This window comes from Ursus maritimus, unplaced genomic scaffold (assembly GCF_017311325.1).
Source record: "Ursus maritimus isolate PB19 unplaced genomic scaffold, ASM1731132v1 scaffold_13, whole genome shotgun sequence".
In the NCBI taxonomy this organism is placed as follows: Eukaryota; Metazoa; Chordata; class Mammalia; order Carnivora; family Ursidae; genus Ursus; species Ursus maritimus.
This window is the reverse complement of record NW_024423675.1, coordinates 56,874,541-56,887,676: the sequence shown is the minus strand read 5'-3', so window position 1 is coordinate 56,887,676 and position 13,136 is coordinate 56,874,541. Positions and strand designations below refer to the sequence as shown.

The window sequence follows — 13,136 nt, the reverse complement described above, 5'->3', positions numbered from 1 at the left end:
GAGTGTAGACTTGCGAAATAGCTGATTCTAATAAGGATAAATAACGACCTGATACTCCTGTTCTACACTCGGATCAGAATTAAAATAAAATGGGTTTCAACCACTATCTTAAAGAAAAACAATTTTACAAAGTAGTGTGGCTTGAATACGGAAAGTGAAACGAATAGTTGAGGTAATCATTTGGAGCTTTTAAGTAGCAAAACCTATTTTTGCTCTATATAATGTGGAGAGTCAAGTCATTCCTCCACTTTGCATTAGTAAGGAATGAATAGAGACAATGCAAGCTCATCTTACGAGAATTTTATACCTAACCTCAGTAGTTTTGATTAGACGACTTAAGGATGACTTAACCTTGCCAAGGGCTCCCGTATTTACCATTTGATTCTTTAAAAAACAAATTGCAAGTTTTCAGTATTTCAGCTCTCTCAACAGTGAAAACATTTAGTACACCCTGCGCAAACCAGTGGGAGTTCCCAGAGTGAGTCAGCCCTGGCATTCCCAGGACTGTCTTGGTTATATTTATACCCTCATATCCACCCCTCTGGTGGGTTGTGAAAAGCTCTTTTGAAAAAATGCAAAGCGTTATACCAATAAACCTCAGTAACCGTGGCACTAATCCGCTATCTCAAGGTTTTTGGAGGGAGATGGAGGTTGGGCTACCAAAGGCGGGACTCTGAAGGCTCTGCTGCGCTGTGGTTTATTGGAACAGGGAATCACTCAATCTCTTTTAAAAGTAGATAACGATAACTCGGAGTGAGAATGGACGGGCAGGAGACTCGGTGAGGAAGGAAGTCGTTTGCAAGCAAGTAAATTCGTGGCACATAAAGGCAGGAAAGCAGATTTGGGGAGATCACTCTCCTGGTTGCCTTCGAGTACACTAGTCTCGTCCTCATTTAGACGCGCCTTACCCAGCTTCGAAAAGAGGCATGAGCGGGAAAAAGGAAGAGGAGCAAACACACGTACACACACCGATGACCATCCTACAAATCACTCCTGGAGACGAAAAGCCAGGCTGGTACTGGAGAGGACTTCCGTGGCTGTGTCCTCCTCAATCCCTCTAGCGAACTACACTGCCCTCCACTGCGGTACTCGAGATCCTCATTCAGTGCTTGGGAAATAAGTCCTCGACATCAGAAAACCGAGTGGCAACCTTCAGCATCCCGCTTCCTGCCCACCACACCGCCGGGGTACATTCAAGAAGACGTTTCCCACCCAGCTTCTAAATGTGCCCGGGATCTCCCGGACCCACTCGGATCACTTCCTGCTCCGCCCCCTTCTGGCCTCCGCGAATAATACGGCGTTTAAATGCTTGCCAGGAAGTTCCCACCGAGGCTTTCGAGAGGCCCTTTAAAACTGGCGCGTGCGCTGGGCTGGGCACGGTCAGTTCTCGCAGGTTTCCGAACTCCGCACAGTGTCGCGAGATTCGCTGTCCGAAACTTCCGGCTCTGGTCGACTTCGGTGGTTGCAGTTTAGCTATGCGGTCCCAGCTTCTGCGGAGTGCTGCTCGGTTCTTGTGGGCCCGTCAGGTTGTCAGCCCGGCCCGCCGGCACCTAAACTGCGGTAGCCTACCGCTGGAGGAGCTGTTCGCCCGCGGCGGGCTCTTGCGGACCTTCCTGGAGCGCCAGGCAGGATCTGAAGCCCAGTTGCAGGTCAGGGGGTCTGAGCTGCTGGCGGCGGCCAAACTGCTAAGCGAGAAGGAGCAGGAGCTGCAGGAGACCGAGCACTTGCTACACGGTGAGGGCCGGGCCCAGGGAAACGGGATTCAAAGCAGATTCTTGACTCTCCGTTTGCTTTCCCCAGTCTGCCGCTGGTCAGGTGTTCACACCTCCCCGAGTTAGAAGTTCTTTACTCGGTTGCAACCCGTTTTGGTTTGGATCAGAGGTCAAGCCCTCGTTGTGTGCATTCTCATCCCATCCATTCCAGTTTGAACCTTCTGTTCCCTTGATACAATGCTCCGCCCCCTTTTACAGAATTTAAGTTTATTGATTGCCTCCTGTCTGGCAGAAGATCGTTAGTTAGCTCACCAAGGACAAGTAAGGGACTGTTTGTTACGGGCTTGAGAGCAGTGTTTCTCAGAGTTGGCAAAGAGACCTGCGATAGTGCCTAGAGAGGTGCCTGCTAAAGCCAAACTTTGGACTCAGAATCTGAGACCTAGAAATAGGCGTTTTTAACAAGTTACCTCAGTGATTTAGTGTGCATTCAAACATGGATGGGTCGTAAGTTTCTGCATTTCTACAAGCTCCCGTGGACCGCACTTTGGCTAGCATGGCTCTAGAGAGCGTCAAAGTGTATTCAGGGAGAGAAAATTCGTATTACAGCTGAAAAGTGAGAACAGATATCTGAACAGACACCTAGGGAGAGCAAGAACTTGTTGGAAAGGCCTTGTGCAGGGATAAAGGTCCACTCTTAGAGGATATTAATAGTAGTTTAAACTTTACTGATCTTTTACCATACTCTAGGCTTTGCTTAACTATTTTTATGTATTAACTCATCCAGTCACATATCAAACTATGAAGTAGGTGCTATTAGCTTCATGTTCTAGAAGAGGAACATGAGGCATAGAGGTAAAATAACTGCTCAGACTAAACAGCTTTTAAGGAATGGAGTTTGGATTGGACTGACTCCAAATCTTATGGTTTTAATCACTGTAGTCTGTTAACCAAGGAAGAGGAAAGGTTATGGAGAGTGGCAGGTTGAAACATTTTATAAGGGTGGGGGTGTGAAATACTAATCTAAAAAGGTTGATTTTATCCTGTTGGCAGAGGGAGCCAGTGGACGTTTTCATTTGGGGAGTGAATGACAGAAATGGCTTTCTTGCTTAAAAAGCTTGATTTGTGGTAGTTTCGAAGTCAACCTGGAACGAGATTGCAGATGCCATGGAAAACAGAAAACTAATGCAATAGAGAGTTAAGAAGCATCTAAATTAAGTGACTTAAGAGCAAAAGTAGATGCCCAGAAGTGAAAAAAAGAATTAATTAACCATATTGGGAAAAATATTTTTGGGAAAAATTAAACTGGTTTCATAGCTTAGGCCAAGTTTAAAAATCAAGAGGATTTAAGGTTTAAATATTTTAAAAATCAAGCTGCAGAGAAGTAAACAGAATGTTAGAAAATTGTTACTGGCAGAACACAACTCACCTTTATATAACGATAGAAAATGTCATTCAGCAACTCCTGAGTTCTTACTTTATGTCAGACACCACTAATTACCGGAAAAATATGGAACTACTCTTTAGCTTACAGCCTAGTGAAGAGCAGCAATGTTTAAGAGGTAAAAATATAAGTGGATAAGTGCTTATTTTAATTTCTGCAATAAAGAGCAATGTTATAAAAAGCAAAAGGTGGCATTTAAATGAATCTTGAAGGAAATATAGGAGGTTGCCCGACAGCGCAAGAGGAGACTGAAGGCAGAGGTGACCCCCAAGAAGAAAGTACCAAATTGGAAGATTAGAATATAGCAGGAGCGTAGAGTAGGTGTGGGTTGTCAATAATGTAATAGAAACTTGAAACCAGAAAGACAGTTAAGAACCCTTCCTGACAAAGAAACTGGATTTGTTCTTACAGACTGTGGGAAGTTAGCACATGTTTTTAAGCAGAGAAGTGACATCTTTTTAAAGAAAAATTAATGTTGGCCTCAGTGTTGAGGATGGATTGGGAGTGTTCTCCAGGGATCCCAGGGGCTGACAGGCTAGTGAGCAGACTGTTAAAACAGTCCAAGGAAGAGGTGGTGGTAGGCAGGGACCTCACTAACAAGACGTTCTAATAGTCTGGATTTGGGGGCTTATGTCCTGAGAAGGGTGAAGAAGAGCCAGAATTCTAAGAAAAAATCTTAAGCTTCTGGGTTCAGAATATGAGTGGTACTGTTAATTAAGATGTGAGTATAAAAGTTGGGTAAATTTTAGGAGAAAGATGTTTTGCACTGAGCAGGCAGCCATATTAAACTAGGAGTACCTAAGAGGACATTCAGATAAAGAAATTCAGATAAAGCTCATGGTCTAGGAGAAAAAAACTGGCTTAGGAGAAAAACTGAGCCTGAATAATCATATGAGAACTCTCAGCATATACTTGATAAAGTAAAGCTTGGAAGCAGATGAGAGTACTCAGGAAGAATTTGTAGAGATAGAAATAAGACACTAACAAAGGCAGAAATGCATAGTATTTGAGGAGCAAGCAGAGGAGGAAGTTATAAAAGATCAAGAAAGAACAGGCAGACCTTTGGGACGTTGAACAAGGTAAATGAAGCCATAAAAACCAACTAAAATTTCAAGTAAGGAATTGTTGATACCTGACTTAAAAGGAGCTCACCTTTTCAGCTCACACTGAAATAAGCATTTAGATTTGGCAATTTCGTCATGGGTGATTTTAATAAAAATGGTGTTATTAAAATGATGAAATCCAGTGTAAGAAATTGAGAAGTAAATGAGAATTAACAAGAGAAATAATAAACATGGCATTTAATCTCCAGAAGTTTGGGTAGGAAAAGAGGGCGTGACAAGTGGGTACGTGAAAGGTTGAAGAGAAAAAGACCCTTTTACCTGTGATAGGTGCCTAGTAAACATGTTGATTAGTAATACTGATTGAGAAAAAACTAGTGTATTTCCATTGCCTAGGAATAACTACTCAGTTTAAACCCTCTAGAGCCATTAGCCACATATGGCTGATGAGCACCTGTAATGTAGCTATATTGAGATTACTATAAGGATAAAATAACAGATTTCAAAGACCTAATATGAAAAATAATTTTTAATATTTTTAAAGTACATGTTGAAATGATAATGTTTTGGGTATACTGGGTTAATAAATAAAATGCAGTATTAAAATTAAATTACTTCTAGACTTTAATTCCAATCTCCTTAGCCTTATAGAAGAACTGCATTTCAGAATTGAAGGGCACCTTAGAGGTCATCCAGCCCAGCTCCTTCATTTTTCTCAAGATAATGGAGACTCAGAGAAATTGTATATGTTGGCCTAAGAGAACCTTAGTGGTTGAACTAGGACTAGAATTCATTTTTCCACTTCAACACATTTGCCATTTCACAAAATATCTTCCGTGCCAAATTCTTGCCAGAATAATTTCCTGCCTTTCCACCAACACTTCCCATTGTTGCTTATCTCACTGTTTGTGTTGTTACCTCTCCTTGAGTTAATGCTTCTTTCTGTTTTCTGCCCATCCCCAAAATAAACACAAAACAATCTTTTAGTGTGCTACCATTTTAATATTTAATCACCTAGTATTTTAGGTTGTTACCCTTTGTGAGTTTTTCTCCCCTAGAAAAATAGAAAGAAACTAAAATTATCTAAAACCCTGCCTTGAGAGCAGGTCTTACATATTATTATCTCTAATTCCCAGCATAGTTGGATCTTCATAAATGAACAAACATACAAACTGATACTTTGGAACAGTCCGATCTTCCACCAAAGTGAGCTCAACAAAGAGAGCTATGTGTAAGAGCTAAAAAAATTTCTCTTCTCTCCTTTCTGTAGGTTGCATGTTGTCCTTAGGATAGAGGGATGAGAAGGTATATTTTGTAAGGTAAAAATGAAAACTCGAAGTAAGAGAGTAAAGCGAGTTGCGGGGGGAATACTGTGAACATGAGGCAGGATCTAAATGCTTGGATCGATATTTATTTTATATTAATGAAATATTTGTTAAAGAGACAATAAATAACTTTCTGTTTTTTAATTCAGTTGTGGTTTAACTGATGGAATCTTCTATTCCCCTTCTGGTTTAACTACTCAATGTATTTGTTAGTGTATAGTCTAAGTTGGAAAACTAAAAGCATTTATTTGTTAATATGAATATTTCATGGAGGTAGAATTATAGAATAGTTAATAGCTTCTTTATTTTTTTGTAGATTCTTATTTTTATTTTACTTATAATTCTGTCATCAGGAAAAACATTTTAAGTTACATGCTAATAAAAACTAATGCATAAAATGCTACTTTTAATTAATGGCAGTTATTAAAAGGACAAGAAAGACATTTTATTTTTCCCTTCAGCTGCAATAATAATAAAATAATGACCTGAAATTCTGTTGGCAATTTGACATTAAGGAAAACTTAACCTACTGCTTTATTTTCGCAGATGAAAATGAAGACTTAAGGAAACTTGCAGAGAATGAAATAACCTCATGTCAAGAAGAAATCACTCAGTTGAAGCATCAGGTATGGTATCTGTGCAAAGAATAAAGCATTTCTGCTATTACGTCTAATGAATTTTATTAGAAGTTTATAAAAACAACTCAAGAACTAAGTAGCTTATTAGTACTTAGAATTATAAACTTTTTTAAAGCAGGAAAAAGCATACTCCATGTGGTGCTATTTTTATCTTACCAAAAGGATTGGAGAGCTGTGGAAAAAAAGGTGACTATCACATTGACAGGATTTTTCAGAAAAGCAATGAAATAAATACCAGTATTATATTTCTGCCCCTTTCGGTTTTTTAAGAGAGGTGAGGGTGGGGGTACATGATGGGTAAAGAGGTTATGGAGCAGTGGTAGATGGTGAGCTCCTTGGCAGCAGGAATATTTCTTTACCTTTGTGTCTCTGGCACCATTAGAGTGCCAGACCTAGAGAGGGCTCCTGGGCTTTTAGAACTGAATTGTAGGACTTTGGTTTTATATCTAGGAGAATTGATAGGCATTAGATGAAGAGTAACCATTATATTAAATTAGAACCACTCTTTGCTCATTCTGGAAACCAGAGCTTGAAGATTTACAATAGTTATGTCTGAGGATATGAGTAAAAGGACGTGGCAAGGTAAGGAAGGAGCCCAGAGAAGGAGGAGCTTAATTTAAAGATTCTGTCTTTTATCTAGTCAAATATGGACTCATCAAAAGTTAATGTCCTTACCACCCATTCCAGAGGGAAAGTTCCACTATGAAGTGAAAAGTCTGACGTAACTTGCCTTCTACCCATTTTCTAATTTTTTGTGAAATAAAAGGTCATACGTATTGAAGGTTTCTGTTCATTGACTAGTAATTAACAAACATATAAATTCAATCATTTACTCAGGATTTGAATGATCATGTTGTATTGGCATAGGCTAGAGAGATGGAAAAGTAGTAACAACTATAAGTCCCAACCAACATGAAGTGTGATATTTCAAAATTCAGGCAGATCTGGGTTCAAGTTCTAGTTCTTCCACTTTCTAGTAGTATGTTTTTGGGGGCTAGATTACTCAACTAAACTATGCTTGGTTAAAACTCAGTTTTCACATCTTAAGTAGATCTGTTAAAATCTTCCCAAGATTGATTTAAGAATTAAAGTATACAAAATGCTTAGCAGAGTGCCTGTCATATATTAAGGGACCAGTAAATGTTGGTACCTTTTCTTACTTAATTCACCTAAGCAAGTTTTATTCTGTGTCCCCTGAATTAGTACATACTGAAGGGTGAAAGATATATCCTAGCATAAGGAGGACTGATCGGGGCAGGAAGATTTGCATTCTCATGCCTGCTTTGCCTACAAACACTTTCCCCTTTAGCAAGTCATTTAGTCTCTGTTAACCTCATTCTCCTTTACATGTAAAATGAGGGAAGTGGACCAGAAGATATATCATTTTTAGAGTCTTTTCAGTTCCAAAATTACAAATTTCTCTTCCAAATTAAAGAAGCTGAAAAAGATACAATTTGAGTTGTTTTTTCTTTTCTGCTGTACTAGGCTATAGATTTCAAAAGGATAGAGTTAGAATCTTCTTTTGCATTCTACACACAATATAGTGTCCTACTCACAACAAACTCTTAATTATTCACTGAATAGAGAACTGACATAAAATTATACATGAACACCAAAAAGAAACAAAACAATGCAATGCAATGTAAGTTTCAGCTGGACCTTACAGCATTTATAATACAGTTGTTACAACTAATGTTTTATAGAAGTTATGCAGTACTATATGGTTCTTATTGGCAAGATACTCGAAGAGCAATCAGCAATATTGTTTGCTTAGAGAAACTTTAAGTAAATTGAATATTTAAAATCCTGCATCTAATCATTTAGTTTTATTTCTTGTTAAGTTTTAAATAATTCCTAATTATAGGAGGGGTGATATTTTTGTATTTACAGATTATCTTACTTTTGGTTCCCTCAGAAGAAACAGATGCAAATGATTTGATCCTGGAGGTAACTGCAGGAGTTGGGGGTCAGGAGGCAATGTTGTTTACTTCAGAGATGTTTGATATGTATCAGCAATATGCTGCATTTAAAAGATGGCATTTTGAAACCCTGGAATATTTTCCAAGTGAAATAGGTCAGTAAACTGTTTACTTCGTTTTGGGAAAAGTACAAATTTAGTTTATCTACATGTGTCCTAGGAGAAGGGTTGGAAAGACCATGACTATTCTTTAGAATTTATTGATAAGGAAGCTTACCTGATTTTATGCTCATTATTTACTTAATAATTTTGAATGCAAATATACCAATTTTGAAGAGGCCTATAAAATGTTAGTCATTCACTACTCACCATTGAATGATTAATAATCTTTTAAAAGTGGTCTTTTAGACATGTTATTAAATCAGTTCATTAATACCATAAATGCTTTTAGTGTTTATTAGCAATAAAGCTATTAAATATTAAAACACTGAATATCATGGACTTGCTAAGGTTTTTCAATGTTTTACATTCTGTATGCTTCTCTTGTTTCGTAGCTCTTTTAAATATATTTCAAGATGGTGAAAGTTTTGTTAATTGTTTATAAATCACAAGAATAATAATTCCATTTTCCGATATTTTCAAGGTGGCCTTAGACATGCATCTGCCAGCATTGGGGGTTTAGAAGCCTATAAGCACATGAAATTTGAAGGCGGTGTGCACAGAGTACAAAGAGTGCCAAAGACAGAGAAGCAAGGCCGCATCCATACTAGCACCATGACTGTAGCAATCTTACCCCAGCCAACTGAGGTAAGGCGTCACTGTCTCTCCTTGGAATCCTGGGCCCAGCACAGTGCTTTGCCCCCAGAGTAACAACTCACTTTACTGAACTGATAATTCAGTACTAAATTTCTTATCCTTTGGCCTTCCTCTCGTATTTTGGGTTTTTTGGAGAATCTCTTACCTAGGTCCAGAAAGTATGATTTCACAATAGATGGTAACAATTAAAGATGTATAAAGAACCTAATGTTGCACTACTTATTAATTTTTCTCCACCACTAAGCTTACAGTAGCTATTCTGAGATCATCTCTATAGGAGAAACATTAACCTACTTTAAATAGGGTTTAATACTAATTACTTTCATAACAATTTTTGCTTTGTCTGACTGTCCCAGAGTGTTAATAGTAAGAATCCTGTTTTAACAAGGGTAACTAACTGCTTAACAGAATTGCTGCTTCATAACCCAATCACACTAAAATTGGAGACAAAAGTAGTTTCCAGGAAAAGATGGGCTGAAGTCCATATTTAACGCTTCTAGCAACCATACGAAGGAGCCACGTAGGGAGACACTGAGGGCCTATGAATGATAGGAAACCTGCTGCCAGGGTTGCAGACATGTCACAGAGGGTCCACAGCTGTTCATGAAACAGAGGTTTTTAAATCTAGTGCTCTAGACGGTGACTCCCAGCATCATGCTGATGTCGGATCCCAGTGTATGACTTCTTGGCTTTGCCCTGTGCCATTTCCATATGCCTCTCCTCTGCCTCCACATATGCTTAAGTCCTCCTTTATTTAAAATTAAACAAAATTGGGGCGCCTGGGCGGCTTAGTCGTTAAGCGTCTGCCTTCGGCTCAGGGCGTGATCCCAGCATACTGGGATCGAGCCCCACATCGGGCTCCTCCGCTGGAAGCCTGCGGGCTCCTCCCACTCCCCCTGCTTGTGTTTCCTCTCTTGTTGGCTGTCTCTATCTCTGTCAAATAAATAAATAAAACCTTTAAAAAAAATTAAACAAAATAAGCCTTCCCATAGTTCTTAAGCTAGCATTTTTTTTTTCCCGTGTTAAGTCTTTTGAACTCAGAAATAATCCACAAAAGCTCACATTAGTTCCTATATTCCCATTTCTAATATTAACTAAGTTCTTCTGTTCATGTGATAAGGGAGAGTAATTTAGAGAAGTCTAGTTTTTGAGGATTTCGTGGGCTTGTTTTTGTTTTGTATTGTATTTTGATCCACCACTCTTCTAAAAGATAGACGTTTTAAAAATGGTGTCCTTCCAGCTACTTTATATTCTTAAAACTAAACCATCTTAATCTCATACTAATTCTATATGTGACATGTATTTGTAAACGGATAGTTCTTGCCTTTGAACAGTTCATATACATCTGATATTTTTAAATCCCAGTATTTCCTCTTGTGTATAGATTAATCTGGTGATTAACCCGAAAGATTTGCGAATTGATACTAAGCGAGCCAGTGGAGCTGGAGGACAGCATGTAAATACCACAGACAGTGCTGTCCGGATAGTTCATCTTCCAACAGGTACACACTTATCCCTTCAACATAAAACTTTGAAATCAAATTCTGAATAACGTGACTAATTTTCCACTGTGATAGATCCTCAATTACCAGAATATATACTACTAAGAATTATTATTAAATACTTTATTTAGAATCATTAAATGAAACTCTGCAAGATAAATGCAAAGCCAGGAAGACGGAGGGATCTAAGCCCAGAGAATTTCTATACTGGTGACCATGAAGAAAAGGTGTGGATAGTCCTTTCAGGTAGCTTCCTGAAGCTTATACTTAGTAAATATCACTATTAGAAAATCCGGGGTGTCTGGCTGGCTCAGGTAGAGCATGTGACTCTTGATCTCAGGGTTGTGAGTTCAAGCCCCCTGTTGGTGTGAAGCCTACTTAATAAATAAATAATCCTCAGAATGAAGTCATTATCATGGGTTCTTCTTTATCAGAAAATGCTCTAAATCACTGTTTCTAAGCCTTCTTTGAAGGGAGGAGGACATGGACTCCTTTGAGAAAATGAAAGCTTAGATTCACTCCCCAGAAACATGCTCACCTGCAAAGTGCTGCACTTAACTTCCAGGCCTGCTTCTCCATGAAGTCCACCCACAAACCTCCAGCAGTTCTGACTGTAGATGGCCAATGGAGCTATATCTAAATATTTCTCAAGTCTTCAGTATACTATCAGGGAGAACTAAGTGTGCTTTACAGTCTTCACTGCAGTGATTTACATGTGATAAAGCATATGGATAGCAAACCTCAGTTACCTAGAAAGAATACAAGAATCTCTTACTGTGACCAGTCTCAAAGAAGGATAATTCCCATGGATCAGCAGTGGTTTACAGGAGCAGACTGATAGGTTTTTGTTTTTTGAAATACAAGGAAATCCTTGAGTTAAACTTTTGGGATGATGTCTATGTAATACATAGTATGTAAACAGGAGTAGGAAAAAAATGGATGAAAATCCTCATTAAAATATGAATAGTGACTATCTCTGGTAGTAGGATTAACTTTGTTCTGTGATGAATAATTATTTTAAAAATTACGGTGGCTAGCTAAGGGTATGGGAAAATAATCCATATTAAATGATTAGTGCTTATTGCTCAGTATGTCTGCCTTCAATATGAATGAATTTTGCACTGTAGCTCAAGCTTCAATTTTTAGTTTTCTGAGAACTCTATAAAAGTTGTTAATAGTCTGCCTTTTTTATTAGAGTTGTTTTTTCTCCTCATAAAGGAAGAAGACAAAGGAAAAGGAGTATTCCTTGATAATAAATGAAGATTTTCCTATTAAAACTCTTTAATAATTCTCATAACACTATTCAGGTGTTGTTTCTGAATGCCAACAAGAGAGATCTCAACTGAAAAACAGAGAGATGGCTATGAAAAAGCTACGTGCAAAACTGTACAGCATGTATCTAGAAGAAGAAACAAGTAAAAGATACAGTGCTAGAAAGATTCAGGTAAAACTGGATTTAAGATGTTCTGAAGGATAAAAATATTTTTAGATAACCCAGTTTTTATACATGTTAAAATTGTTTCAGTGTATTGGTTAAAATAAGGAAAGAGTTCAAGTAGCTCAACCTAGGGTTATATTTGCTTTGTAGTAATTTTAAATCTCTGCCCTGGTTTCTATATTCAAGGGCTTGTTTCTTTCAGACTTTTAATCAAAGTTACTAAAAAAGGATACTAAAAAATGATACTCCCCATTTTTTAATCCTTTGAAAGTTATGGAAGTTGGAAAGCAAATTGAACTTACTTTCTTCCTGTTTGGTATTTGATTTTATAATTACAAAGCCCTTTATTAATTTTTTCTTATGGGAATTTATCACTGTGTCATCACTGAAAATGATCAGATTAATTCACAGAGATCTTACATATGTATATATATTTAGCTACCATTTGAATACCATCTCTGTGCTAGGTTGTATGTATACATCATCAGGGTGTGGTAGGTATTATTTGTTTGTATTTTATGGATATGGAAACTAAAGTTTAAAATTGAAATAAGTGCCTGAAGTCATAGAGCATTGAAATGGCAGCAGGAGGATCAAATGCTACAAATTTGTCAGCCTTTAATGCCAGTATTCTTTCTTTTTCTATTATGTTCCTGTGTTATTTGAGGATTCAGAATGTTTAAAACTTGGTTCTTACATTGTGTTTCAAATTATAAATCCAGAGCTTAATCTCCAGGTAAGTTAAATTTATAGGTTTAGTTGCCTAAACCTATATCTAACTGTATCTCATATCTTTTTATATAGGTTGGAACTAAAGGAAGGTCAGAGAAAATAAGAACATACAATTTTCCACAGAACCGGGTCACAGATCACAGAATAAACAAGTCACTTCATGATCTTGAAACTTTTATGCAAGGGGAGTATCTATTGGATGAACTTGTACAGTCCTTGAAGGACTATGCTGATTATGAATCTTTAGTAGAAATTATTTCCAAAAAAGCTTAAATCAATTTATTATGAGACTTTTACAGCTTATGAAAATTTACAAATTACATTGTGTGTAAATACTCACTAGTATTCTCTTAAAAAAACATGAGTTAAGTCAGCTGTAAGTAATGTGTGTATTTTTAAGACATAATTTATATAAATCTTCTCAGTGTATCAGTAAAAAAATACACAATACAATCATGACTCTGGTTATATATTTTGGACTCTTCCTATGAGAACTACACAAACAAAAACAGTACTTTGTTTTATGTAAAATGTTTAATAAATGATCACAAAT

General features: G+C 37.6%; 1 protein-coding gene across 3 annotated transcripts; it reads left to right on the top strand.

Moving 5' to 3' along the window:
• The first annotated feature begins 1,336 nt into the window (after window positions 1–1,336).
• On the top strand, window positions 1,337–13,033 carry MTRF1L (mitochondrial translation release factor 1 like). Of its 3 annotated transcripts, none has more exons than XM_008688536.2 (7): window positions 1,337–1,734; window positions 6,086–6,165; window positions 8,068–8,251; window positions 8,739–8,902; window positions 10,296–10,413; window positions 10,545–10,659; window positions 11,632–11,853. In XM_008688536.2, exons 1-6 carry the CDS (start codon window positions 1,476–1,478, stop codon window positions 10,625–10,627), a joined length of 888 nt encoding a protein of 295 aa, XP_008686758.2. In that variant the 5' UTR covers window positions 1,337–1,475; the 3' UTR covers window positions 10,628–10,659; window positions 11,632–11,853. The 3 variants fall into 3 exon arrangements, with proteins under 3 accessions (XP_008686758.2, XP_008686759.2, XP_008686757.2); XM_008688535.2 differs by lacking the exon at window positions 10,545–10,659 and adding an exon at window positions 12,656–13,033 and having other exon boundaries at window positions 1,355–1,734; window positions 11,721–11,857; XM_008688537.2 differs by lacking the exon at window positions 10,545–10,659 and having other exon boundaries at window positions 1,343–1,734.
• The last annotated feature ends 103 nt before the right edge of the window (window positions 13,034–13,136 follow it).